Source organism: Phalaenopsis equestris, unplaced genomic scaffold (genome assembly GCF_001263595.1).
Source record: "Phalaenopsis equestris unplaced genomic scaffold, ASM126359v1 Scaffold001135, whole genome shotgun sequence".
Classification (NCBI taxonomy): Eukaryota; Viridiplantae; Streptophyta; class Magnoliopsida; order Asparagales; family Orchidaceae; genus Phalaenopsis; species Phalaenopsis equestris.
Genome location: NW_018165574.1, coordinates 98414 through 125988, shown reverse-complemented (window position 1 = coordinate 125988; position 27575 = coordinate 98414). Strand labels below are relative to the sequence as shown.

Genomic DNA, 27575 nt, shown 5'->3' with positions numbered 1-27575 from the left:
TATATATATATATATATATATAAAAAGCAATTCTAGAGGAACTGGAATTGGTACCATATGTCTACGTTAAGAATGCAAAATAAAAGATATCAAACTATCGCACTAGTTAGTAAGATAACTTCAAAGGTAGTTTCGCAGGGATTAGGATAATGTAACTGAACTACAGTGACCACCTTTCCGGATATTTCATGCGCTGTGCTGAAGGAAGAAGCCTGACTAGAATTTTTTTGTTTATTCTGTTGTTCTGGAATTCTTCTGGTTACTCGGACGTGGATCTCTCCACTTCGTACTCCTTGCAAAGGTATCCACTTATCAGCTACTTGATTTGGAGGCAACATTTCATATTCTACTTCACAATCACCAATATTGGTCTCAGGGAGCACAGCATTGTGGTCTTTCACATACAAAACCAAGCGACTACCAGTGTCAGGAAACTCCAGAGTTTGATTCCACTGAGGATTTAGTGTTCTGTATATAACCTGCAGGTTTTATTAGTCAGAATCAGATGAAAAGAAAGAATAAGAGAAGAAAGAAGTGTGACATGATATTTTACTCCTAAATAGTAAAAAAAAAATAAAATTTACAGAACAAGTAAGAGCGACAATGTATTCATGTTTACTTCCACAAAAAATTGGTGGAATGAAAAATAATTGAATGTTTTCACATCCAAGCTTGACATTTATAGGCAGGTTTATTCATATAAATGTGATTACATGCATTTATATTTATCTTCACCAACATAGAATAGTTCTCTGCTGGATATTTTGAAGGACCTACATTATTTAAATAGCTGCTGCAGTCACCAACTAAATGGAAAATTGATTATGTACAGATTGTTAATCTGAAAAGATTATTAACATTTTATAAGTTTTTTTTTTTTTTGAGTTTTCATTATATTTTAGTAATTCCATATCACAAGATCACAATTCCAATTAATTTTTGCAAGAATTATAAAATATAAAAACTTGTCCGAAGTTTGGCATTGCCCAAAACTTCTTATATGCCCACTGGTGTAAATTTCCTATTATTTCTATGGGATCATTTTCGTTTTTTATTTTCTATTTTAAGTTCTTTTTTTCTTTTGTTGATTATATTTTGATTTGTTAAAAGATGTTTACAATGTTGAAAATAAACCAGCTTTTTTAGTTTTCAGTGCTTTAAAAAATAAGTTAATTTTAGATAATTTGAAGGTTTTAAAAAAAATTGATCTGTTTTTAAAATAAAAAATAAAAAATATGAAAAATTCACCAAATAAACATAATTTTAAAAATAAAAATAATACGCATAAAAATTACAAAATTCACAAAAGAACTAGTGAATTGAATTCTGCTAGTGAGGCATTCCCCAAAAGCAATGTGCAAATGACTAAAACCTTTTGTAGAGAGAATGTGTCACTTGTAAGAGATTTACCATAATCTGATAGTGGCGAAAAGTAGGAAGTCATCCAAGGTGAATGACTAGGTTTAAATCAAATATTAGAATTTTTAATATATATAGAACTTTGGGATTTTGAATAAGAAAACAAGAAAGTTGATTTAACTAAAAAAATTTTAAAAATAAATAAATCTTGCTAAATTATTAAAAACTAAATAGAAAGAAGAAAAATTAAAGAACCTTGTAAGAGTTTATAAATTATTATTTTTTAGACAGTGGCAAAACCAAGGATTTTTAATGGAAACATGCAAATTAATTAATCTTATTGCGTGAAGAAAATTGAATATTTATAGTAGCAAACATCAAATAGCCAGATTATATGGGTCAAGCGCCAAAATCCATCCTTGATGTTAGGATGGTAATGACGGAGTTGAAATAATAGCGTATAAAGAGTTGGAGATAGTGGACAGAGAATTAAAGGACAATAGATAAAAAGTTTAAAGATAAATTCTTGTGAAAAAAAAGATAAAAGATAGAATGATTGCTATTATCTGTGATGATATTATGAATGTTGATAATAATTATACTCCACAAATTGGATTATAATATAGTTTAAATAATCAATTTTAGGGATAAATGAATAAACTACTGTAGCACTGACGTGAGGCTTTCCCCCTTCTTGCTTCGAATGCGGGTGCGGGATTTTCATGTAAAATGAATATACATATGTGTGTGTTTGTGTGTGTGTGTCTGTGTGTGTGTCGTTACTTCTGATGTAGTCAAAATAATTTTAAATTAAAAATTTACATTAAAATTTTCTCACTTAATCTACAATTTAATTAAACCTACTATTAAAAATTAATAATTAAACATATATATGAAATTCATAAATTAACATTTTTAAAACCTTGTCGTTACTAAACCATAGTTTGGTCTTCTAAGCCGCACACGCTTGCTCTTCTCCTTCCACCAAACAGAATCCCATCATCCTTCCTCATCTTGTGCTTGATGCTTCTCCTCTTTCTTCAAACTGACCGAAATCGTGCCTCCTGTACACGATAAAAGGGCACCTTCACTGTGGCCGTCGTCTTCCTTCTTCATGTGAGATGTTTCTCTCGCTCAAGGCATCATCTTTTCCCTTCGTGGGTTTCAGCTCGTTGTTGCCTTCGTAAACACAAATCGAATGCAAGGATTGCTCATACTTTCCTCCAGCAAGTGACATCACTCCTTGTTGTCACCTACCTTCTTTTTCTTGAGAGCATGCGTCCTGATACGCTTTTATTTAAGCATCGTCGCCTTTCAAGCGAGGAGTTTTCCCCCTCGACGCTCATTTCTCCTCGCTTGAAGGCAAGGTCATTCTTCCTTCCTCTTCCACTTCATCTTTGCCCGTAGTGCCTGAATCGTCAACGATGCACAAGAGTTAAGTCGTTCACCTCCTTCCTTTGTTTGTTGCTCACAACAATCGACAGAATTGTTCGTCTACTTCTTCTTCATTTGCTTTCTCTTATGCTTTCGCACTCACTCCTCTCCTCTTTTACACACATTGTCTCTTGCTTGTTTCGGTCCTTCGGTTCGAATGAAACTAGAATAAATCCTTCATTTTGATTTCCCGATAGCATCGCGACTATTTCAATAAGTGTCGTGAGGGGGATTAAATTTCATTTTATTTATTTTATTTTTTATCATAACAATCTCCTCTTCTTATAAAAATTTTGTTCTCAAAGTTTTCATAATCCAATACAAGTCTTAAATCATTGCAAAAAACCCATGAACTATCCATAATTTTTATTAAAGAGTTTATATCTCATTATTTATAATGGAAAGTCGATACAATAAAATAAAATAAAAGTCTGGTACAAAATCACTCAACTAAACTTCCCCCATCAACTAAAACAAGCTAACATCACAGTCAAAGCAAGTTGACATAATAACACAACACACATCAGCTGAAAAAAAACAGAGTACAATGATACTCCTAGAACATGCAATAAAACATTACACTTATCAATCACTAATAGCATCAACATCAGCAGCACGTTCTTCAGACTCTGCTAGTAAGGGAATAAAGTTGAGGTCAAAAAGTTTGTCTTTATTGAATGTTAAACTTGAGTTGTAGATTTTATCCTTCTCTGCCCACCTACAATCCTCTGTGAAGGAGCTCCAGCTGATTTATACTCTTTTGAGAATTTTTGGCCAAGTGATGTACAATATGTAGCTATATGACCAGGCTGGCGGCACCAGTAGCATGTAAGAGAGCCCATTAAACATTCACCTTAATGTTACTTTCCACACTTAGCACAAGTGACTATGGTATTTCTAAAAGAACAACCACCGAATCTATCATAATTGAACTTAGGCTTCTCCCCATTGGATCCCTCTGATTGGTTCGCATGTTCTCTCTAATCAAGACCCATCCTCTTGTGCATATCTCTTTACAATTCTAAGAGAGCTGATAATCAATTTCTACTCGCCCAGCCCGTTCTACCAACATGGAGTGATCATCAATTCCCAATGGCACCAATGGCTCTCTTTCTTCATACCAAACGAATCCCTCCCTCCTTCCTCTTCTTCCACTTGATGCTCTTCCTTTTTCTTCATAACAAACGAAATTGAGCCTCCCATACGCGATAAAACGACACCTTCATTGTGGGCGTCATAGTCTTCCTTCTTCATTCTGTGAGACGTTTACCTCGTCCGCGGCATCATCTTCCCCATTCACAGGCTTTGGCTTGTTGTTTCCTTCGACTACACAAATCAAACAAAGATCACTTGATTCCTTCTTCCAACAAGTGACATCGCTTCTTCCTTGGAGTCATCTCCCTTCTTCCTAAGCACATGTGTCCCGATAAATTTTGTGTCGCCTCTTTTCTCCATTTTTAAAAATAAAGAGGATCCACAAGTGTGTAAATTATAGAGAAATTAAGTGAATGTGTTATACATCAAAATTATGGGAGAGTGTAAATGAAAATAGGTTAAAACGTGATACAAAAATTTCTCATAATTAGTTTAGATTTATGTCGAGCAAGTTTACTATGGAAGCTATACATATATTGAGAGGTTTGATGGACTGAGAGGTTCGAAGGAGAAGAACAAAGAGAGCAAGGAGGATATATATAAATTACTTGTGTTCGAACAAAAGGGAATTGGCCAAGTATTTTTCTATTTAAGTTCGATTACATCATAGATTGACTTTAAGCTCATATTTTTTGTTTTAGATATGGTATTATTGGACATTTATATGAGGATGTACCATGGTGTATGCTTTTTGCTGATGATATCTTTTTTGTGGATAAGACTAGAGAAAGATTTTGAATTATGGAGGTATACTTTAGAGTTTAAATGTCTTTGTTTGAGTAGATCTAAAATTGAATATACGAAATATAATTTTAGTAGTAGTAAATCTAGTGACAGTTGTAATAATGGGTAATCAAATTATTAAAAGGAGTGAACGGGATAATGGGTAATCAAATTATTAAAAGGATCGCGGTAAAGGGAACTCCCGTTAGTGAACTGATTGGCCCAATTGAGGCTGATCCAAGGGAATCCCGAGCCGAACAACTCGGACGAGAATCCTGACATAGCAAGTGGCCCCCAACGCCCCGTCTCGTGCCTTTTTTTCATCCCACTTGATCAAGCGGCCTTTTAGAAAGGGCGGCATTGTCGCCTCCTTTCCCCACCTTCCTTTTTTGTGATTTCCTTTTAGGGTTTTCCTTTTCTTATTTTTTTCCCACCTTCCTTATAGGGTTTTCTGGATTTATGATGGTTTAGTTTTTGTTGTATTGATTTCAAATTCCTGTGTGGAGTCATTTTCCCTTTTGGGTATCAGACGATGAGGTGGCACTCCAGTTGTATCCTACTCCAAGGTGGTGATTGTATCTTCCCATTTATCTTCCCTTCTACTTCTCGTCCAATTCCTTTAGCTGCCAGCCACCTCCAACAGCTTCCCCCTGCCTGCCGACCCCCTTATAGCTGCAGTAACCTGCTTTCCAGCCTTTCAAGCCCCCTTCTGACAACCCGTCAACTCCCCTACAGTAGCTACCTTGTTGTCCCAGCCTACCCAGCTGTTGTCCCACCTTCTCAGCATGCTACCCCACCTTCCAACCTACCTCCTAGCCGCCCAACAAACCTTTCGCCACCTTAACCTGCTACCTCCCTTCTCCAATCCACCTTCCAACTCCTATCAGCCCTCTCCCGTATTCACCCTGGCTGGCCCAAGCTTCTGGATCCACCGGGCCAACCTCCACCGCCCTTGAGATACACTTCTGAGGTGTTTAATTGTGTCGTCCTATGTTTAGCTGATGTTATTTTCAATTTGTTTGTATTGTAACCCTAATTCCCCATTAATAAAAGTTGTTTTTGTGGTTTTGGTCTTTTCTTTCAGTATCATTTGCTATTAGAGCTAACCCAACTCTAGTCTTATTCAATGGCTCCCTAGCATCCGCCTTACCGCCCCAACTGGAGAATTTTTTGTCCTATCCTGAACCACCCATTGCAAAAACAAACTCTAAATTCTCTTTGCTGATTTTTAAAATCAACAATCCCAAATCAAATTTTATACACATTCAATTAGTCTCATGCACCATCTTTCACCTCCCAACCCTAAACTTTAGACATGCCACTAATGAGATACAAGTCTGAGCCCACTCAGGAGGAGGTACAATGAGAGATTTACCGACTTCGGCGGTAGATTACAGACATTGAAGATGAAATTCAATGGGAGGCTCCCTCGACCGTGATTCAAAAGGTCGAAGAGGGGAACAAGAAGATCTAAAGATGAAGCAGGAAACAAAACGTCAGTTCCTACTAACTTACTACCGCCAGAAGTAACAGAACTAACATATGAAATGGAGAAACCGCATCATCAAGCGACCCCCTTGTCCACTATCCAACAAAACCAAGCTGCAAGGCTACACAACCAGGAAGTGTTGGAAGTGCCACAGATTCGAATAGTGGAAGCAAAATGCACAACCAGCGGAGTGATCTATTTTACTGAGCAGAGCATTGTTGAAACATGGGATAAGGACACTGCAGACACTGAAGATGGTAAGGACATCAACGGGGAGTACTAACTTCCATTTGAAGAGATGAATGGTGATCAAAAAGAAGATGAAGACTTCCAAGAGGATTTTCCACTTGTAGCTAGCGAAGAAGAGACGCCACCAAATCCAGTTGACCCTGAGATAGAGATTTTAGCAGAGATAATAATGGTTGCTCTAGAAGGTAGTGACTCTGAGATAATGGGCAGCCTAGTAGAGCATGAATTATGGTATATTGAGCTAGCATCCTATAGATGATGAGAGGAACATCAACAGGAATGACATTGGATGTCTACAAGGATTATCAGTTCGATGAGCCGACATCAGATAAAGGTCCTTCATGGATGAGCGATATGCAAACTCTTCAGATGAATATACCCCCTCCTGAGTTGCCCCGACGGAGGGAGGTCCAACATGACAAAATGAGGTCATTGTGTGTCATATCGAGAACATTACATGAAGATATCCAGATGTTACTTTCAAGTCAGCAGGGGACACCTCTTTAGATGTCTAAAAGAGAGAGATGAACCCCAACTTTGTAGTGAGTCTGAGGAGCTTGATGGAGACAAAAATTCTGCAATGGGACTCAACTCCTATCTGTGGGGCGTAGGTCTCTCAAGAGGGGTGCCAGTGAGAGTGACGCAGCTTGCCACAAATTTCATCCCAAAGTTGAGTTCTATTCACATACTTATTATTCAATCACCGCACGCTAGGCACAAAAAGTGGAAGGAGAAGGTTTTAAATGTAAGGGTTCGAGAGTTAAATTGCGGGAACCCATTTTTATATGCAGCTCCTACTCAAGATGTGCCAAAAGAGGATGACTACCTATTCTACCAGAATGTGTTGTGGAATAACTACACAGACAGATCGACCTGCCAAATGACTTATCGTCATCATAAGAACCCAAAGCTTCGACAAATGAGGTCGAAGCTCCCCAACCCCGGGAGACTCACGCGGGGCTTGTCATGACCACGCGAAAGCGGGGCTCTCCCGCAGCAGGATCAAGGGAGCTCCCGCTAAGGAACTGACCGGCCCAATTGAGGCCGGTCCAGGGGAATCCTGGGCAGAGCGGCCTGAGCGAGATTCCTAAAGAGGTGAGGGGCTACCACGCCCCATTCTGTGCCTTCTCTGCATCTCTCTCGATCGAGCACCCATTTAGGAAGGGTAGCATTGCCGCCAATCCCTTTTCCCTCCGTCCTTTTCTGTGATTTCCTTATAGGAGCTTTTCTTTTTTGTTTTTCCCTTAAGAGAGTCTTTAAATTGCTATTTTCTAGATTTAGGGTCCAGTTTATTGTTGTGTTGATTTCAGATTCGTATGTGAAGTCCTTTTTCCCTTTTGAGTTGTATCCGAAGAGGTGATAGTGCTTCTGTTGTATGCTACTCCAAGGTCGTATTGTATCTTTTCTACTCCTCCACTTCCCTTAGCTGCCGACCACCCCCAACATCTTCCTCGTGCACTGCCGACCCCCTCTCTGCTGCAGCAACATGTTGTCCAGTTCTTTCATAGCCCTTCCGGCAGCATGTCGGCTCTCCTACAACAGCTCTCTTGCTGCCCCGGTTTTCCCAACTATTGTCCCACCTTCCCATCTTGCTATCCCACCTTGCAATCGACCTCCCAGCCGACCAACAGACCTTCCTACCACGTTAACTGGCTGCCTCCCTCTTCTAGTCCACCTTCCAACCACTGTCGACCCTCTCCCGCATTCACCCTCGCTGGCCCAAGCCTCTGGATCCACCGGGCTAACCTCCATTGCCCTTGGGAAACACTTTCAAGATGTTTGATTGTGTCATCCTATATTTTGGTGAAGTTATTTTCAATTTGTGTGTATTGTAACTCTATTTCTCTATTAATAAAAGTTGTTTTTGTGGTTTAGGTCATTCTTTAGTATCATCAGGTATGTTGCTCGAGATGATGGCGATATAGATTGGGATGTTATTAGTAGAATTCAAGTTGGATGGTTGAAGTGGAGGAACACATCGAGCCTATTATGTGATAGAAAAGTATCACTTAAACTTAAAGAAAAATTTAATAAGATGATGGTGAGACCTGCAATCCTTTACGGCACAAAATGTTGGCCTTTAAAAGAAAAGTCTAAAACTAAATTAAGTGTTGTTGAGATGAGAATATTTGGATGGATGTGTGGTTTTAAACTTAGAGACAAAATGCAGAATGAATATATATGTGAAAGGGTTGGTGTAGCTCCAGTGACAAACAAGATTAGAGAGTCGTCTTAGATTGTTTGGTCACAATAAATGTCGATCAACTGATGATCCAATTAGGATAATAGATTTTTTAGACTTGATTTATGTTAAGAAAGTAAGAGGTACACTTAAAAAGATCTGGGCATATTATATAAAAAATGATCTTAATTTATTAGAATTAAATGAAAATATGACACTCAATAGAACACAAACGAGAAATAGGATTCATTCAGCTAACCCCAGTTAGTAGGATAAAGGCTTGTTGTTGTTGTTTTTTTCTTTATTCTCCCTTGACTCATCTTCCTCCTTCTTGAAAGCAAGGTCCTCCCTTATTCCTATTCCTCTTCCTCTCTGCTTATAGCACCCTCGACTGTCGATGATGCACGAAAGGTAAGTTGTTCAACTCCTTTCTCAATTTAGTGCTCGCGGCAGTCGATAGAGCCTCTTGTCTCCTTTTTCTTCCTTTTACACTTATGCTCACTTGTCTCCTCTCACGTTTGTGTCGTTCCTTCAGTTTGAACAAAACGAGAGAACAAATCCTGCATTTTGATTACCTGAGAGCATCGCATCTGTTTCAAATAGGTGTCGTGGGGGAATCAAGTTTTTTTTTTTTTTTTTTTTTTTTTTATTACAAAAAAAACGTAAAAAATAATGAACAGTACAGATTTGCAGAATATATATATATATATATATATATATAAATGTTTTGGTTGCACTATTAGGATATGATTTAAAAAAGACACTAAAGCACTTGGATAAAAACATAAACTGGAAAACAACGTAAGAAGAATGATGTCCTACATAAAATGTTTTTTTCCCCCTTTTGTTCAACGACTGAAGAGCTTATTTGTATATGAGTTTTTTTTTGGGTGTATCAGATCGCATTATGAGAGTGCATGAGTCGTGTTCATTCCGTCGTTAATCCCATGTTGAAGCATGGAAGAAATTTGATGTCACATTTTCCGTCTCTGCCAGGGGTGGCGATTCGATGGCGACGCGGGTGATCAATTGTCATGGCTCGCTCGTACGCTGGCACGACGGCCGGCGGCTTTGGTAACACTGGTAAAAGGTTTCGTTCCTATGCCAGCGTGACCGTTGATGGCGTTCCAAACTTCCCTTCTGCATTCTACGACAATCTCGCTCTCGAATCTGATACTTCTTTCGTTCAACGTCCTGGCCGGAAAGGGGGAAAACTTGTTCTCTTCCTCTCTGATGCCGAGAACAGCGAACTCGCCTCTTCCTGTCGTCTTTATCTGGTAGGGAAGTTCCTGTATGGGCATCCTAAAATGGAGTTTCTTCGAAAACACTTTGAATTGATGAGACTTACGGGAGATTGAAAGATAGGTCATTTAGATGGAAGGCACATTTTAATTCAACTGTCCAATGAAGAGGACTATACGCGCCTATTTGCGAAACGATTAGTGTGGTTTGAGGACTGCGGTATGAAGGTCTTAAAATGGTCAGAAAATTTTGATCCTAAAGCTGAGGCTCCTATTATTCCAGTCTGGCTTCGGTTCCCAAATTTGAAAGTTCATCTCTTCAATCACGAAATCCTCCTCCTTGGCCGTTATGTTCGAGAGACCCCTAAAATTAGATGCTCCCACCTACAATCTCACGAGTCCATCTATGGCTATAGTTTTAATTGAACGAGATGTGACATTACCTCCACCATATGAGGTTTGGATTGGGTCGGCTCACAATGGATACTGGCAACAGGTATTATTAGAACAACACCCCTATTACTGCACACATTGTCAAATGTTTGGCCACGATCAGGACGAATGTTTCAATTACATCCTGAACTAAGGAAAGGGGATAGTAGGAAACAGCAAACTGAGGAAAGGGGGTAGTAGGAAACAGTCACACGTGGAGCAAGCTTCTATGCTCCCTGATAATGCTGCGGCTGTTGAGGCAGAACCTTTAGCAGTCGTGTCCCACCCCACTATCATCCTTTCGACTCCATCTAAGGATAGAATTGAGCAGGTGTAACCTGACTCGAATCCTCCGGACATCTCTAATAATGAGGGAGCTCGATTTTCTTCTGCCTCTCTCCCTAATACTTCGAATGCTGATAAAAATCTAGATTTTACCCTCTCTAATGTTGTTGCCCCGGCTGAGAAAACACGTTAGTTGTTGCCTGATCCGGATCCTCCTATCATCTCTAATACTGAGGGGGCTCGCCCTTCCTTGGCTTCTCTCCCTGACGCTTTGAATATGGATAATAATTTTATTTACTCTCATCATTCTGATGCTCTCTCTGACACTCCTTTGGAGGATATTTCAAAAGTTTTAAGGGATGAATGGCATGTTCAAAAGTATCATAGAAGAAAGTATAGAGCCCAAAAGGAGGTGCGAAATCACACGGAGAAAATGGACGGACCCGACCTAGATCTTCTAGGAAGGGTAATATGTCTACTCATGTTTAATATCCTTATTTGGAATATCAGGGGAGCTGCGGATCCTCACCCCCTTTGTAAACTCAAATTAATGACAAGGGCTCATAAGGTCGATATATTTGCTATTTTGGAACTCTTGGTATCCTCTCCGGATGATCGTATCTTGGGTAAATTCAAAAACTTCTCTTTTTTTGCTAATTGTTCTAACAAAATTTGGTTGTTTTGGCAGAAGCATATCACATTTGATGTCACTATTGATGATAGACAGTTTGTGCATACTTTTTTTCTCTATGGATGTTTTCTCTGGATATCTTACTTTTGTCTACGTCGGGAGTTCTAATGCTGCTAGATTTGATCTCTGGCACAAACTTTCTGACATGGGCACTTCAATCCATCAAAATTGAATGGTTGGAGGGGACCTCAATATGGTGATGCACGAATCTGAAAAGTTAGGTGGTCGGAGAATTGACACCACTTTAACAGATAAATTCAATGAAACTTTGTCCATAGCGGGAATTTCCGACTTGGGTTTTATTGGTTCTAAATTTACTTAGAAAAGGGACAAGTTGTTCGAACGACTTGATAGATGCTTTGCTAATCAGCTGTGGATCTCAACTTATGGTTTTTCGCAGGTTCAACATCTTTGCAAATCTGGATTTGATCACAACCCTCTTCTCTTATTCTTTGGTTACTTTAAAAAGGTTTCCACCTATCATTTTCGTTACTTAAATGTCTGGGTTAGACATGATGATTTCTTGAGATTAATTGCTAATAATTGGAAATGTAATGTTTGGTACACTCTTTGGAAACTGCATAAGAAGGTGGTTGTTGCTCTAAGGTCTTGGAATTGGGATGTCTTTGCTGATGTACATGCTAGAGTTAAGAGGGCCGAACAGAGGGTGAGAATGCTTCAGGCTCTTGATGAGAATACTAATGATATTATTCATGATTTACAGAAGGCTAATAAAGAATTACTGGAGGCCTCTCTTTGGGAGGAGTTGTTGCAACAAAAAGCTGGGGAGACCCATTTCTCTCAAGGTGATAGAAACACTAAATATTTTCACGCTTGCATTAAATAAAGAGGAGCCAATAACACCATTGTGAGGATTAAAAATAATGAGGGGAACTGGATTACTGGGGATAAAGAGATAGGAGAGAGTGTTGTTCTTTATTTCTCTAAACTTTTTGAGTTCCATGAGACTTCGGGCTCTATTGATGTCTCTTTATTCGATGATGTATGTCTTCACTTGGTGGACCTCGATCTCTGCGGTATTCCCTCGGCTGAGGAGATATATTCTACTCTTCTAGATATTAATTGTAATAAAGCCCCTGGGCCGGATGGCTTCACTTCTGCTTTTTATATTAAATGCTGGATTATTGTTAAAGATAAGATAGTGGAAGCTATCCAGAGTTTCTTTAAAGGGGAAACACCAGGAAATTATTTCTCTGCCGCTATAATTGTTCTCATTCCCAAAAATACTCAAAAGAGTTCTTGGGACCATTTTAGACCCATATCTCTGACTTCTGTTATTTCAAAGATGATTAGTAAAATTTTGGTCAAACGTATCCAACCTCGTCTCAACAAATTAATTACTTTGAATCAATCTGCCTTTATTCAAGAGCAAGGGATCACTGATAAAATCATGCTGGCACAGAAACTCATTCTTGACATTGATAAAAAATATAAAGGGGGCAAAATGATCACTAATTGGATATCCGAAAGGCTTATGATTCTCTTAGTTAGGAGTTTATATCGAAGATCCTTAAGGCTCGAGGTTTCCATCAGGAGTTTTGCAAAATTATCCTCTTGGCTCCATTGCAATAAATATAGTATTCTCATTAAGGCCATTCTCGGGGTTTTTTTAGTGCAAGCCGTGAGATTAAGCAGGGAGATCATTTATCCCCTACTATTTTCATTTTAATATTTGATTATCTATCTCGCATTTGATTATATTTGATTATCTATCTCGCCTTCTAAACAATCTTTTCAGGAGAAATCCCACTTTGCAAAACGCTCATAAATCTAATATGGTGGTCACTCATTTAGCTTACGCCGATGACATGATAGTGTTCTCTAATGCTAACAAAAAAATGGTAAAGGAGATTCACAGCTTAATGGTTGACTTCCAATCCGTCTCTGGTCTTCTTTTTAATGCAAATAAATGTAACATTTACATGGGAAACATGGTCAATCGTTCTAATGCATACTGGATTGCCACGGGATTCTCCCTTTCTACCCTTCTTAAATATTTGGGGGTTTTTCTCATTAAAGGCAGGAAGAGGCGCAAACAGTTTGATGAGGTAATGGAAAAGGGGCGGAAAAGAATTTCGGATTGGAAAAATAATTTTCTTTCCTTTGGGGGATGTATTACATTGCTCAGAAGCATCATTCATTCTCTTCCTTTATACACTCTTCAAGTACTCCAACCCAAAAAAAGTACTCTTTTTGAATCTTGAAAGATTTTCAATAAGTTTTTATGGGTGGGAAATCATTCTGGTAGAAGATGGATGTCTTGGTAGGATATTCGCAAACATCTGTATGCTAGTGGTTTGGGTTTCAAATCTCTGCACCATATTGTTGATATTAATGTTTTTAAGCAATGGTTTAATTTCAGGAAAGACGAGTCTTTGTGTTCTAATTTCATGCACGGGAAATATTGTCGCTCCTCTCATCTTGCTTTGATTAATTGGCAGTTGGGGGATTCCACGATGTGGAAGAGATTGCTTCATGTTAGAGATTGGGCGGAGAATTTTATTTACTGGGAGGTGGGAAGTGGAAATATTTCATTATGGCATGATTGTTGGTCCCATGTTTTACTTGATATGAGGGATACAAGGTATTCTAGTCTCAAGGTTTCGGATACTTGGGTAAACGGTCATTGGAATTTTCCTCTTCTCATTAGCATTTTTTGGATGGAGGGAGCTACCTTCATTTCCACCATTCTTATTGAGCCTCAATTGCAAGATACTCCTACTTTGAAATTTCCCATGACAAGCTTCATTACTAAATCCTTATATTCCTCTTTACATAATTTTCAAAAGCTCAAGCTCCCTTGGGGCTCCCTTGGGGTGAGGGGGTGTGGAGTTGGGATTTAACTCTCTCTGTCTTTCTTGGCGTGGCGCATTTTCCATTCTATTATACCATGTGATGATATATTAAAGATGAAAGGTTTGAGAATCACGTCACGTTGTTGTTTGTGTAATTCGGCGGAGGAGACTATCGAACATATGTTCTTTTCTTGTCCTTTTTCACTATTTATATGTAAGGTTGGATAGTGGTTTGGCACTATCGTCACTCCTGAGAGGAACCTTTTGCTCACTACTATGATTTGCAATCCGGACCATAAGCAAAAACACTTTTTGCAAATTTACCCTTCCATTATATATTAGTTTATCTGGTATGTTAGTTTATCTGGATAGCTACGTAATGATATTATTCATGAAGAAAAGGTCATTCAGAATACGATGGTCTTTACTAATATTTACTAATATTATTGCCTACATTAACAAGCTGTGGAGAATGGGAATTCTAAAAAAAAGTTTCTTTTCGGGCATCAATTATTTTCTTTTTATGGGGCATACGGTTTTGGATGAGAGGAGGCGTCCTCATCTACCAATTATAGTTAGATGGTGGCCACCTCCTAGGGGGTGGATAAAGTTTAACACGAATGGGAGTTGGAAAACTAATAGTGCTGGTTGTGGGGGCATTGTTAGAAACTATGCAGAAAACTGTATACTTTTCTTTTCATCTCCCTCTTATGCTGATACTCCCATAGAAGCTGAGGCTCGGGCCATTTTAACAGCTGCTATGATGGCTCATTCTCTCAGCTAGCATTTTATTATTTTTTAATGTGATAATGACACATTGGTTGATATTTTGGCTAATGGTGCCGAGGCCCCTTGGGATATCCTCTATTATGTTAAGAGGATTAAAGGTTTAATCTCCAATATGAATGTTATGTGGAGTTTCAATTACCGTGAGGGGAACCAACCCGTTAATTGGCTTGCTAATTTAGGTAGTGTCACTAATATTTGTAGGGTGGGATCTACTTCCCCTCCCCCTTTATACATTATGCTGGTTGGTGACAACATAGATGTCTCTTATATTCGTAGGGATGGTTCCTCTTAGATTATTTTCTTTGGTTGGGTGGGGTATGTTTCGGCCCAGCCTGTTTTTTGGGTTGTTTTTACTCTTCTTAAAGTATCTCGGGGTGCCTTGGTTGTCTGTTGTTTCAGGAAATGGGTGGGGCAAGCAGCAACTATAGATGCCCCTTATATTCGTAGGGATGGTTCCTCTTATATTATTTTCTTTGGCTGGGTAGGGTATGTTTCGGCCCAGGCTATTTTTTGGGTTGTTTTTACTCTTCTTAAAGTATCTCGGGGTGCCTTGGTTGTCTGTTGTTTCAGGAAATGGGTGGGGCAAGCAGCAACTATAGATGCCCCTTATATTCGTAGGGATGGTTCCTCTTATATTATTTTCTTTGGCTGGGTAGGGTATGTTTCGGCCCAGGCTGTTTTTTGGGTTGTTTTTACTCTTCTTAAAGTATCTCGGGGTGCCTTGGTTGTCTATTGTTTCAGGAAATGGGTGGGGCAAGCAGCAATTATACATGCATTATATGGTGGATGGTTTTTTTAAATTTGCATGGAGGCCCATGACTCCATTACTTCTTATGTGATGAATAATATGGGAGGCCCAGGGCTCCTTATTTTGGTTACGGTTGGGCAGCTTATATTTGGTGTTTTCTTGTTTTTAAGGTTGGATGGATGCTTATACTTTACTTTAGATTCCTCTTATACATTTTGGTGGCCTGGTAGACGGCTTTTGCTTCGGGTATTGGTCTGGGGGGGCTTATGTGGAGATCTGGCATATGGGATTTATTGCAGTTATGTTATTGGGGATACTGTTGAGAATGGTTACTGGAGGTTTAGTTTATTGTTCCAGCTTTACATTTTTTTCAGTGAATGGGTTTAATCACTTCGTTATGGAGGCTCATAGCTCCAAATTTCTACGATATTTTCACTTTATATTCTGGGCGAGACCGTGGCTCCTTATTTATTCTATATGCATTTCAGGAAGGGGGGTTGGAAGAGCTTGGATCCTTCTATATCTTCCTTGCTCACATGTTTTCTTGCTTGTTTTGTGCATTCACAGTTTTTGAGCTGCAGGTATTTGAATTTTGGGATATGCTTTTTGGGATATGCTTGGATATGCTTGGTGGTGCTCTTTCCAGCTTTCAGGACGTTTGTTTTTGGCTTAGCAACTTACGCTACTTTTATTTCAATTTTTATACATGTTCATATGGTGTATACTTCATTTGTTGGGTATACGTTTTATTTGGATACATGTATTTTTGGATTATATTTACCTTTGTTACATCTTTCTTTCTTTTTTGGGTGGAGTTGTACTTTTTTGTCTTTTTTGGGTGAAGTTGTAATGCGGAAGGAGGAACCCCTAGGGCTATATGTATTTTCTTTATTTTTAGTGGGGATCTTCTTTCCCTCCCTTATTTTGTAACCGCCTTTCTTTCTTACATGACAAGGTTTGAAAACTTAAAGCTTCTAGTGGACTCGGTTTCAAAAGTCTTAATCACCTTGCTGATATAAATAAATTCAAATTATGGTTTAAATTTCATGAAAGAAGTTTTTTTTTGGGCTCAATTTTCATTACATAAATATTGCCTAGCTAACCATCCTTCTACTGTTCAATGGAAAACTGGTGATTCTAAAATCTGAAAAGTGATTTTAAAGGGAAGAACTGAAATTGAGCCCTGAAATCTGGCATAAGTATCTCTCCCCATCTATTTCGATTTTTTTATGGAGGAATTTTGACATTTGTTGCCTTTTGATGACATCTTAAAGCTCAAAGGCTCGGTTGGCCTCACAATATTGTTTGTGTAAATGCTCCCAAGAAAGTGCTTCGCATTTATATTTCTTTTATCCCTTTGCTAGGGAGATATGGCATAGTTTGGGAAGGATTTTTTATTTCAAAAATTTTACTTGGCATAATACGGAAGATTGCTTACTTGCTTGGCAATCTTGTGGTTCATCGGACACAACAATGCATCTCATTCCTTATATAACTTTTGTGTTTGCTAGAAATAATGTGAAACATGAGCTCTCTACCTCTTCCCCTCTCTCCATTATTCTTACATGCTTGCCTACCATGCAAAGGCATCTAAACAAATACGATTGTTGCCTAGATCTTTTCCTAAGGAGGGCTGGAGGTCATCTTTAATATATTGGCAAACCCCTCCCCCCGGCTGGATCAAAATTAATATTGATGAAAATTGGAAAAATTGCTCGATCGGTGTTGGGGTCATTTTCAGAAATCATTTCAACAAGTGTCTCTTCTATTTTTCTTCTCCTGTTTGGGTTTTAATTCCTACTGAAGCGGAGGGTTTGGCAGTATTTCTGGCTCTAAATGTTGTTGTTACTTTTAATTGGCCTATAATTTTATTGAAAGGGATTCTTTTGTTCTTCTGGATTTCATCACTAGAAAACAAGAGCCTCCTTGGAATTTAAGTGTTTCTTAATAAGATTTGGCAATTTATAGCTTCTCATGATCTTCAGGTCATATGGAATTTTATATATATGGAGGGAAATGCAACAGCGGGTTGGTTAGCTAAACGTGATTTTTTTGGTGTTTCTACTGGTTTGGAGCCTCCCAAGGAACTTTTACTTTTAAGGGGAAACTCTTATGTCAGATGTTCACCATGATATGGCTTATTGGCTCCTTTCACCCTAATGGTCTTCAGTTTCTGGCTTTTGGGGAGGATTTTCTGCTCTATTAATCCACATCTCTTCGCAGTTCTGCCACTCCTGCCGAGGAATAGCCTCTTTCAGATGACTATTTTAACTTTTGTTATACCGCATTTCTCTCCTTTTACTTGCTTTTCTTCTTATTTCACTATATTTTCTTTTTTAATATGTTTTTTAGGTATACATGTAACTATCTTTTGGAGTTTTTAGGTGCGTTGTATACCGGGGGAAACATCCTACTTTCTGGATTTTTCCTAACCCACCGTGTTGTTCTTCCTTTTCTTATTCTATAGAATCTCATACGGGTTTTCTCAGGTACACCTAAATCATGCTCTTTCACTCTTTCATTTGAGTGTGTGAAAGACATCAAGAACATGGTAGGAAGAATAGAAAGACTGCCACCTTTTTTACAGAAGCTGAAGGTATTGAACTTGCTTCCTCTTGTCGTCTGAATTTAGTCGAGAAATTTCTGTAATTTCATCCCAAAATGAAGCTTATTCGTAAGGAATTTGAGCTTATGCACCTTGTTGGGGAGTGAAAAATTGGACTATTAGATGGAAGACACATCTTATTCAACTTCATAATGAAGAAGATTACACGCGCTTATTTGCTAAAAGGATAATTTGGATTGATAACAGAACAATGAAGATTCTGAAATGGTCTGTGGATTTTGACCCACAAACGAAACCACCAATCATTCTGGTTTGGATTCGCCTCCCTGATCTGAAATTTCATTATTTTACTCAAAAAGTGTTGTACTTTATGCCTCATCTTATGGTAAGCCACTTAAAACGGACATTCCTACTTTTAATCTTTCTCATCCATCTGAAACAAGAGTACTTGTTGAAAGAGATATCACTTCATCCGCTTCTGAGGAAATTTGGTTGGGCACACGGCACAATGGATATTGGTAAAAAGTAGTGATTGAACATTTTTCTTCATATTGTTCGAACTGTCGTATGTTCGGCCACCCAGTTCTCAATGTCATCATCTATACTCTCACCTCAGACCAAATAAGCAAAGTGCTCCACCAGAGGCAGTGAATTCATCTCCTTCTATCAGCTCCAAGTTATTGACACTATTGATCATCAAAAGGATAACCCTCAAGACGTCACTATCCTCGCAGGCAATATGTCAATCATTTAATCTCCACACAATGTTGTAGTTCCTCCGTCTTTGGAACCTCCTATTGTAGGGGCGATGGAGACTCTTCAAACTCCACCTGTCCTATAACTTATCATTAATATTACAGGTGACATTACTTCTACTGTTTCACTACCGCCTCATCAGGTCTAGCCAGATGTTAATGTTACTAAGGCTCATGGGGATCATAATCTCCACACAATGTTGTAGTTCCCCCGTCTTTGGAACCTCCTATTGTAGGGGCGATGGAGACTCTTCAAACTCCACCTGTCCTATAACTTATCATTAATATTACAGGTGACATTACTTCTACTGTTTCACTACCGCCTCATCAGGTCTAGCCAGATGTTAATGTTACTGAGGCTCATGGGGATCATGATGTGCAACAGTCTACACCTATCCAGCCACCTTTGGACCAATCCATTGACCAGATGAGTCAATCCTCGGATGAGGAATGACAGGTCTACACATCCAGGAGGAAGAAGAAGAATGGAGAGCTAGTTGAGCTCAGAAATCTGATGGATGATACTTTGATCACTTCGGGTAATGGTACGTACCTTACCAATTAGTTAGTCGGCTCCCTTCCGAAAACTAGAGGCAGAAGGAGGACTAAAGTGGGACCTCCCTAGCAATTTTACGTCTATTGGTGGTTTTTTGGTTTTTTATCTTTATGTATCGTTGTTTTATTTGGGATTTTGTGTTTGTTGTATTGTGTGAGTTGGGCCTTCTTTTAGGCCCTCTCATACAACCTATATGCACATTTTCCTCTTTAATATATTAGCCTTTGGGCTTTTTCTATATATATATAATATATATATATATATATAAGTTGAGGTAATAAAAATAAGAACTTCAATATGGATGCATAATGATACTAGAAAATAAAATGAAGTAATGATTTTATTAGTGGAATGGTTAAAGTGACGATTACCGAAGAAAATATATTGGCAAATAAATAGACTATTTGGACATGTCCGACAAAGACTATAAACTTTAGGTCAGATCCTTTTAAACAGAATGCTGTAAATTTGAATTCTAACAAATAAAGCAGTAAGCCCGAATCCTCCTATTAAAATTTAAAATAACAAATTCGAACAAGTTCTCCACTTAGGCATTGGCATAAAGCAAGTCAGCCAACCAAACCAAATCAAACAAGCCACTGTTAACTGTAAGTTAAGATTGCAAAATCCATGGAGCTTTCCTCTCCCACTGGATTGTACGTCGCTTATGAATCTTCCAAAGAATGTAAGCTTTATGCCAAAATATTTGAGTTGGCACAAAGCCAAAAAACCCAATATATTAAATCATTGTCCTTCCCATAGTTATAAGTCTTATTTAAAATTAAACTAGGGTCAACTCTCACATCAACATGTACATTAATTAAAATTAGACCCACAAATACATACCTCGTGTCTTAAACAACTTCTTCAAGTCAACTTAAACCTCTTGTGCATTTGATAATCAAGCCTGAGAGTGATTCACATATGCTTTTGAGCTCTTTTTTATCATGTCCAGTACCTCAAACTATGAATACCCATGCTATGTGCCTCTGACTAATTTGTCAAAATTGATACAATCAGCCTTTGACCAGTGAATGAGACGACATTAGCAAATTGATACAATCAGCCTTTGACCAGTGAATGAGACGACATTAGCCTCCAAAAAGCATCTTCGAAACAAAAATTTTAACCTCATCCTGACACCAAAATTTGATATGAGACAACTCACTATTATAACCTTCTAACATTTGTGGGTTGGATCAACTAAAATACCCCATATGATCAAATCAAAAGATCTTGATTGGATCTACCTCCATTCCCCAATTAAATTCACATATAACTATCAAATCAAAGCCTAAACAGCCTCCTTAATCGAGGGTGCTCTCCCAGGTATGAGCCTAAACAGCCTCCTTAATCGAGGGTGCTCTCCCAGAAGCATACCCAATAACAAGTCTTGATCCCAAGGTCTAAAAAAATTATAATACAACACCAAGGGAAATTGGGTTAAACGAACTTAATAAACCTCAAGAAAAGACCACTCGTGAGTTTTCTTTAATGCCATTTGAGAAGTCTCAAGGATAAGCGTTAGCTTTTCCTAAGAGAACAGAATCTTAATATCATACATAGAGTGCCGCATTAGACCATGCCAAAAGTCCTAGTTTTCCTTCCCTTTCTTTTATTGTCCAATGACTTTTTATTAACCTTCAGTATCTCTTTAGGTTAGTTCCTTCCTGGTTTCAATTCATGAATAACTTGATATTCAAACCTAGTGCTTTGTTTTGATGGATCTATAGAAAAAGAATAATCTTTAGTCATTTTCTTCGCTTGAAAGATGTGTTTTGTGTTTACAAGCTTCTTATTAGTGGGGTAAGTCTTGAATCTACCATTAAACTTAATCCACTATATCAATAGTCAACTAACAAACAACCAGGCTGCAAGCATCCAGTCTAAGATCAAAAATCTTGCCTAAACATTTTGGCTTTTCAAAAATCTTTTGTAGTATATAAATGTATCGTCACATTAAGAAATGTCACAGATTTTTGTTTTATTATACATTTTGCACTACATGGATCGTCATTTCAACAAATTCTGTAGATAAAAAGTACGGAAATTTCTGTCCAGATTTCTGCATTAATCCTACAGCCTGACAGAATCACCTTGTTATAATTTTCTTTAATGAATAGTTAATATTTTAGAATTTTTTAATCGCATTTATTTCATTTTAGGTAGAATTTCAAGAGTCTGTATGCTCTAGGTCTATTAAATCAAGACCTATCCTGCATCTGTTTATGTTTGTGATTCAACAACAGATGTAATTAGGTAAACCGTGGAGTATGCTCAACAAGTTTGATTAGACATTCAAACATTTTCTTGATTGAGTTCCTAGGATACAATAGTTTAAGTTCTCTGTAAAACAAAAAAGCTGCAGAGCTAGTGTAGGTCTCATTATTACATTAATGTCCCGGGCGGATTAAGACAGATGTTGTTCTGTAAATGTTTCTGGGAACCCTCTGAATTAGATATTATTGTAGCACGAATAAGGGTAAAACAAAATAAATAAAAGAAAAAATTTAAGCATGAAATACTAGAGGGATTTACATATCTGCCACATAATTATTGTTTATTTATGTTTTTAACATCTAAAATTCCATATCTAATTATATAACACTAGTGTCATGCCATCAAAACATATATTTTCATTTAAAAAAATTAATATTTCTTGTACTTTTGGTGTGATATTAAAGATTTAAATGTTATGTTAAAAATAGTAAAGTTTAAGTGTTAGATATGTAAATATATAAAAATTGTGTACTATGTATGCAAATCCCCGTAAGATTATTATCCAAACACTTAAAAAAATGCAAAGAGTAACCTTTGTACGTTTCTTCAGGTTACCATAATGAACCCTAACATAAGGATCGCTTGTTCCTCTTAGATCAGCAGCAATAAGGTCCCTAGCTTCAATGAGGACCAACTCAACCCAACCAGCTGAAAATGACCTTTGTGGTGAATTCTGCAGAATTCAAAAGTTACCCTCAGGGACCAATGTTACAGCTAGGAATGGGATAGCACAAGAAAGTTATTTAATTACGAGAAAGTGAATCAAAAAGAAATTCTATAACAAATTCAATGTTAGAAAACAGCTAAAACAACAGATGTTTGCTTATTTCAGCTTTCTTGTTTTAATATATTACCAAAAATATCTCAATAAGTCGGACAGTTTACCCAATGTCCTTCATGGCCACTATTCCTCGTAACTTGTATTTGAAGTCTCAGCTCTCCAGAGCTTACTTTTTCGAGGGGAATCCACACATCTCTGCAAGATCCTTCCAAAAGACCTTCTAAGCTTACCTTTGCACCTCCAATATTTTCATCACCAAATTTTTCTGCATTGTAACATTTGATCTTGAGATATTCACCTCCTCCAATTTCATCGAACTCAAAACTTTGATTCCACACGGGAGTTGTAGTATGATATATCGTCTTTGTTCTCTGGAGAGCCTGAAGAGGGAAAAACTTATCATTATTATCAAGAGATTATTGATGTCCTTGGTGAAAAGAGAAACAAAGACAGCTGAAAAAACATCACCTTTCCATATTCTAATTTTACATAAGGATCACACTTTCCAGATTTATCTTTAGTGGTCAGACTCCTTCCTTCTACTACACTTATACTAAGTTTCCTTCCAGTTCCGAGCAGTAAGTTTGATGAGCCATACATGGACGACTGAAGACCGTTTGAAGATCTACTCATGGTAACGGAACCGTCAGAAAACTGCCACTCCTTTAAGACGAGCCGGATGGTTAACTGCAGTTAAATATAAATGTAAACCTCCTACATATATATAATTTAAATAGAAATATAGGTAAAACAGATGAATTTTGTTAAGTATCACCAATATTCACGCTCCAAAAGTAAGAAAATCGAAAGAAAATTCTGAATGTGACCAGCATCCAATTCAAGCATACGCTGGATATATTATTCAACAAGAATAGTAAACATTCGTCTAGATTTTCTGGTTAAATATCACATTTAGACGCGATGTCGCACATAGTGAATTTTCTTTGCCACAAGCTAGTATGTTTTGGGCGTTCAATTGCTAAAAAGTTACGAGGACCTTTATACTATGGTTAAGTGGAGAGCAGATCCATCAACAATGCGTGAAAATAGAAATCACATAAAAAAAATTAGAGGGAAAGGGATAGGCCAAAAATGACATAAGAATAAGTCGTTCAGAAAAACTCCTATAGACTAGAATTAACACCTACATGACACTCAAAAAGAATTCATGGATACTGATTCAAAATCTGACCCAAAATAGTTAGAAAAAGACATAATGAGAATGATTTCAAGTGTTGAAAGTGTTGCACATTGATGTAAGTGCAAAAGAATACAAGTCTAAAATCAAAGTGTTGGGATGGAATATTCGCTTAGGGCTTCAATCAATTAAAAAATCAAGCCGCACTGTGGAATAGGATCACAATAATTCGAGAAATCTAGAACAAAATTTCGAAACAAAAAATAATCCCAAGAAAAGCACACCAAAATTTTGTTGTGTATGGGGCTTGATTGGCATCAGTAGGGAGCACCAAACTGTTTTTGTTGCTTGCAGACAAGTCGTGCACGCTCGTGCCCTTATAAGGCGCGCTCGCGCCAAGGTCTGTAGCACCCCCGTGCCGCTTTGGTGAGCCTTTGTGCCCGGTACGAGTCTTTTCCTGAGCACACAAAATATTTATGTCACTTTTGGGTGTGATCACGCCGTCGGATGGTTTTTCATGGAACAGTCTCTTATGTTTGAGATTTTGAGTCTCTCGCACGCAGTGTCTCGATAGGTTTCTCGAGAAGAAGAGAAGAGTCGAGAAGGAAAATTTCGGCATGCAATTTCTCTTGTGAGATAGAGAGGAAGGGTTTGGAACAAAGTCCCCTAAATTCCATTGATTGTAGAAAGGATATCTAAGTGAGTATTTTATGCATTTCCGGTTCTTCATAGTGGAAATTTCCCATTCTGGAGTCTTACCATATCAAATCTTAGTGTGCTTTTTTATGATTTTTTTTTTTATTCTTCTATTCGATTTTTATTCCATATTTCTTGAATATGTGTGATTTTATTCCGCGGTGTGGCTTTGATTTCTAATTGATCAATGCCCCAAAAGTATACAAGTTTTTCATCCAAAAAAGTGGTATCGAAATGGAAGTTCTTTGATTCAGGTTCGACCAATGACCAATGAAACGAGGCACAAAGTGAAAAAGTTCAATGGGTCAAACTTCACAGTCTAGATGATACAAGTGGAAGATTTACTATATCAAACTATATCTACCACTACCAGGAACCACCAAGAAGCCCGAGTTTATGTCTATGGAGGAATGGAAGGTACTAGATCGAACAACACTAAATTTGATTAGTTTATCACTTTCTTCATTTGTAGCGTTCAATATAGTGAATGAGAAAATCATGGAGGCACTAATAAAGATGTCTGAAAAACCTTCTGTTTCAAATAATTTTTTTTTATTAAGAAATTATTCAACATAAACATGGTGGAAGGCAGTTCAGTGGTAGAACATCTAAACAATTTCCACATTGTAACAATCCAGTTGCGTTCTGTAGGGATTAAATTTGAAGATGATGTCAGAACACTACTAATTCTACCTTCATTGTCGGACAACTAGAATGGATCAGTCAATGTGGTGAGTGACACTTCTGGGAATATGAAGTTGAACTTCAATTGTATCATAGGTTGGTGTTGAATGAAGAAGTTTGCAAAAGGGCATTAAATGATGAATCTTCAAGTTTTGCGTTGAATGTGAATAACAGAGGAAGAAATCTAGACAAGAATATGGGAAAAACAGATTCAAGACCAGAAGAGGAAAGTTCAGGTCAAGCAAAGGAAATGACAGAAGACTGTTGGAACTGCAAAAAAAAAGAGTATTTCAAGAAGTACTGCAAAGCTCAAAGGAAAGCAATTGATGGGGGGCAGTGAAGGAATCTCTTTTCGAAATTCTCCACTGAAGAAATTGAAGGTAACACATTAGTGTTATCTCTAGTCAGCACTGAATCTTAGATTCAGATGTCTTTTTTCATGCATGCCCGAGGTATTCAAAAATTACACTTAGAGAGCTTTAGAAAAGGTTCATCTAGGAGAAAATAAGGTCTGCAATATTATAAGAAATTGTGATGTAGACATCCAGTTGCCAAATAAAATGGTTTGGAAGCTTAATAAAGTTGAACATATTCTCAGTTTGAAAAGAAATCTCATCTATGTGAGTCAACTGGCAAAGTCAGGGTTCACTAATACTTTCATAAGTGATTCATGAAAGGTGAAACCCCATCTGAGGACTAAAAGAGACCAATTTCACTAATTAGGAAAGGAGCAAGAGAGACGCCCACCACCTTTTCTAAGAAGCACATAGGCAAAAATTGGACCAACCCCTTTCAAGGTTTCTAGAGATTTTCAAAAAGCTAACCGTAAATATCACTCGTGTAGAAGTCTTACAACACATGTTAAGTTATGTTAAAAAATTCATGAAAGATGTCCTTGACAAAAAAAAAGGATACTTTTGAGATTGTGGCCCTAACAGACAAGTGTAGTGTCATTGTGGTATCTTAACCACGGTTTCAACCGTCATAGGCTCCAAATAAAGCCAAGCATGGCTTTGGTTTCTCAATAGTCGCCACTTTCATTAAGATATCTGCAGGATTTTGAGTTGTGTGTATCTTCTTTAAGAACAACTGTCTATCTTCTCGGAGTGAACATATAGTGATACCTTAGTAAATTATGTTTTGTCTTGACATAAAAAGAAACGCTCTTAATAAGATGAATCGCACTCATACTATCACTATGAAGATTTCTAATCATCTGCTCCTTACCCAATTCTATCATAAAGCCCTGTAGTCAAATCATCTCTTACTAGTCAAAATAATAGCAATGTAATCAGCCTCCGTAGTTGAAACCGTCATAATCTTCTGCAACCTAAAAACTCAACTCGTCACTGTGTTCTCCAAAGTGAAGATTTATACTGTTTGACTTCTTCTACTATCCAAATCTTCTGTCATATCTAAATCTACAATATCCTCTAGACTGATCTTTGCACTTCCAAAGCAAAGTGCGTTGTTGATTGTTCATCTCAAATAACTGAAAATTTACTTCATTGTCTCCTAATGATGATTTCCTGGAACACTCATGTACCTGCTCACCACTCTCACTGCATGTACAATATCTTGTCTGGTACAGATCATAGCATATAGTACACTTCTAACTGCAGAAGCATATAGATTTCTCCATATTGGTATTTGTTCTGTTTTAGATGCCAGCAATAATTCCTTAGTAGTTTTAAGTGATTAAGGGGTGCAAATTGATTTTACATTACTCATGTTAAACCTCTGTAGGATCTTCTCAACATTTTTTTACTAAGACAACTTCAGTGTATCTACGTTCCTATCTCTGTTGATTATCTAGGATCTTCTTGGTTGAATCCAAATCTTTCATCTCAAACTCACTTGATAATTGTTCTTTTTAAGTCCCTGATTTTATCCATACATGTCACTGCAATCAACATATCATCCGCATACCAAAAAAAATAATATATAACATTTACCGAAGTGTTTAATGGAACAGCAGTGGTTTGTCTGGCACTTTATGTACCCACTTTCTGACAAAAATTTATTAAACCTCTTATACCACTATCTTGGGACCTGCTTCAATCCATAGAGGTTCTTCTTCAACCTGCAACTTACCTCAGAACCTCATAACCCTGTGGTTGCACTATATACAATTCTTCCTCCCGATATTTATGTAAGAAGACTAATTTTACATCCATATATTCCAAATGTAGATCTTCCTCTGCTACTAAATTCAGCACAACTTAAACTGCTGTCACATTTATCAAGAGAGAAAAAAATCTTTATGCAATACACCCTTCCTTTTGTGGAAACTTCTTTACAACAAATCTTGTCTTGCAATGTCTGCTACCATCTGACTCCTCTTTCAATCTATAAACCTACTTGTTATATAGTGTTCTTTTGTCATCTGACAATAGCATCAAATCCCAGATCCAATTTGAGTCCTAAGACTACATGTCATCATCCTATTATTTAACACTCTGTCTAACCTCCTGACTTCAGAAGCACGTGATAGAGAAACTTATTGTGCTTTATCTGGTTGAGCAG

The 27575-nt window shown here is 37.6% G+C and overlaps 1 protein-coding gene across 1 annotated transcript in view; it reads right to left on the bottom strand.

The window, feature by feature from the left end:
- The window catches only part of LOC110033317 (synaptotagmin-5), a 75616-nt gene that overhangs the window by 12106 nt on the left and 35935 nt on the right, over window positions 1-27575 (bottom strand). Inside the window, exons 10-13 of the mRNA XM_020737248.1 lie at window positions 23000-23218; window positions 22636-22911; window positions 22283-22423; window positions 174-479 (exon numbers count right to left, since the gene is read on the bottom strand). Of these exons, the coding sequence (XP_020592907.1) occupies window positions 174-479; window positions 22283-22423; window positions 22636-22911; window positions 23000-23218 (942 nt within the window). The remainder of the gene's footprint in view (window positions 1-173; window positions 480-22282; window positions 22424-22635; window positions 22912-22999; window positions 23219-27575) is intronic.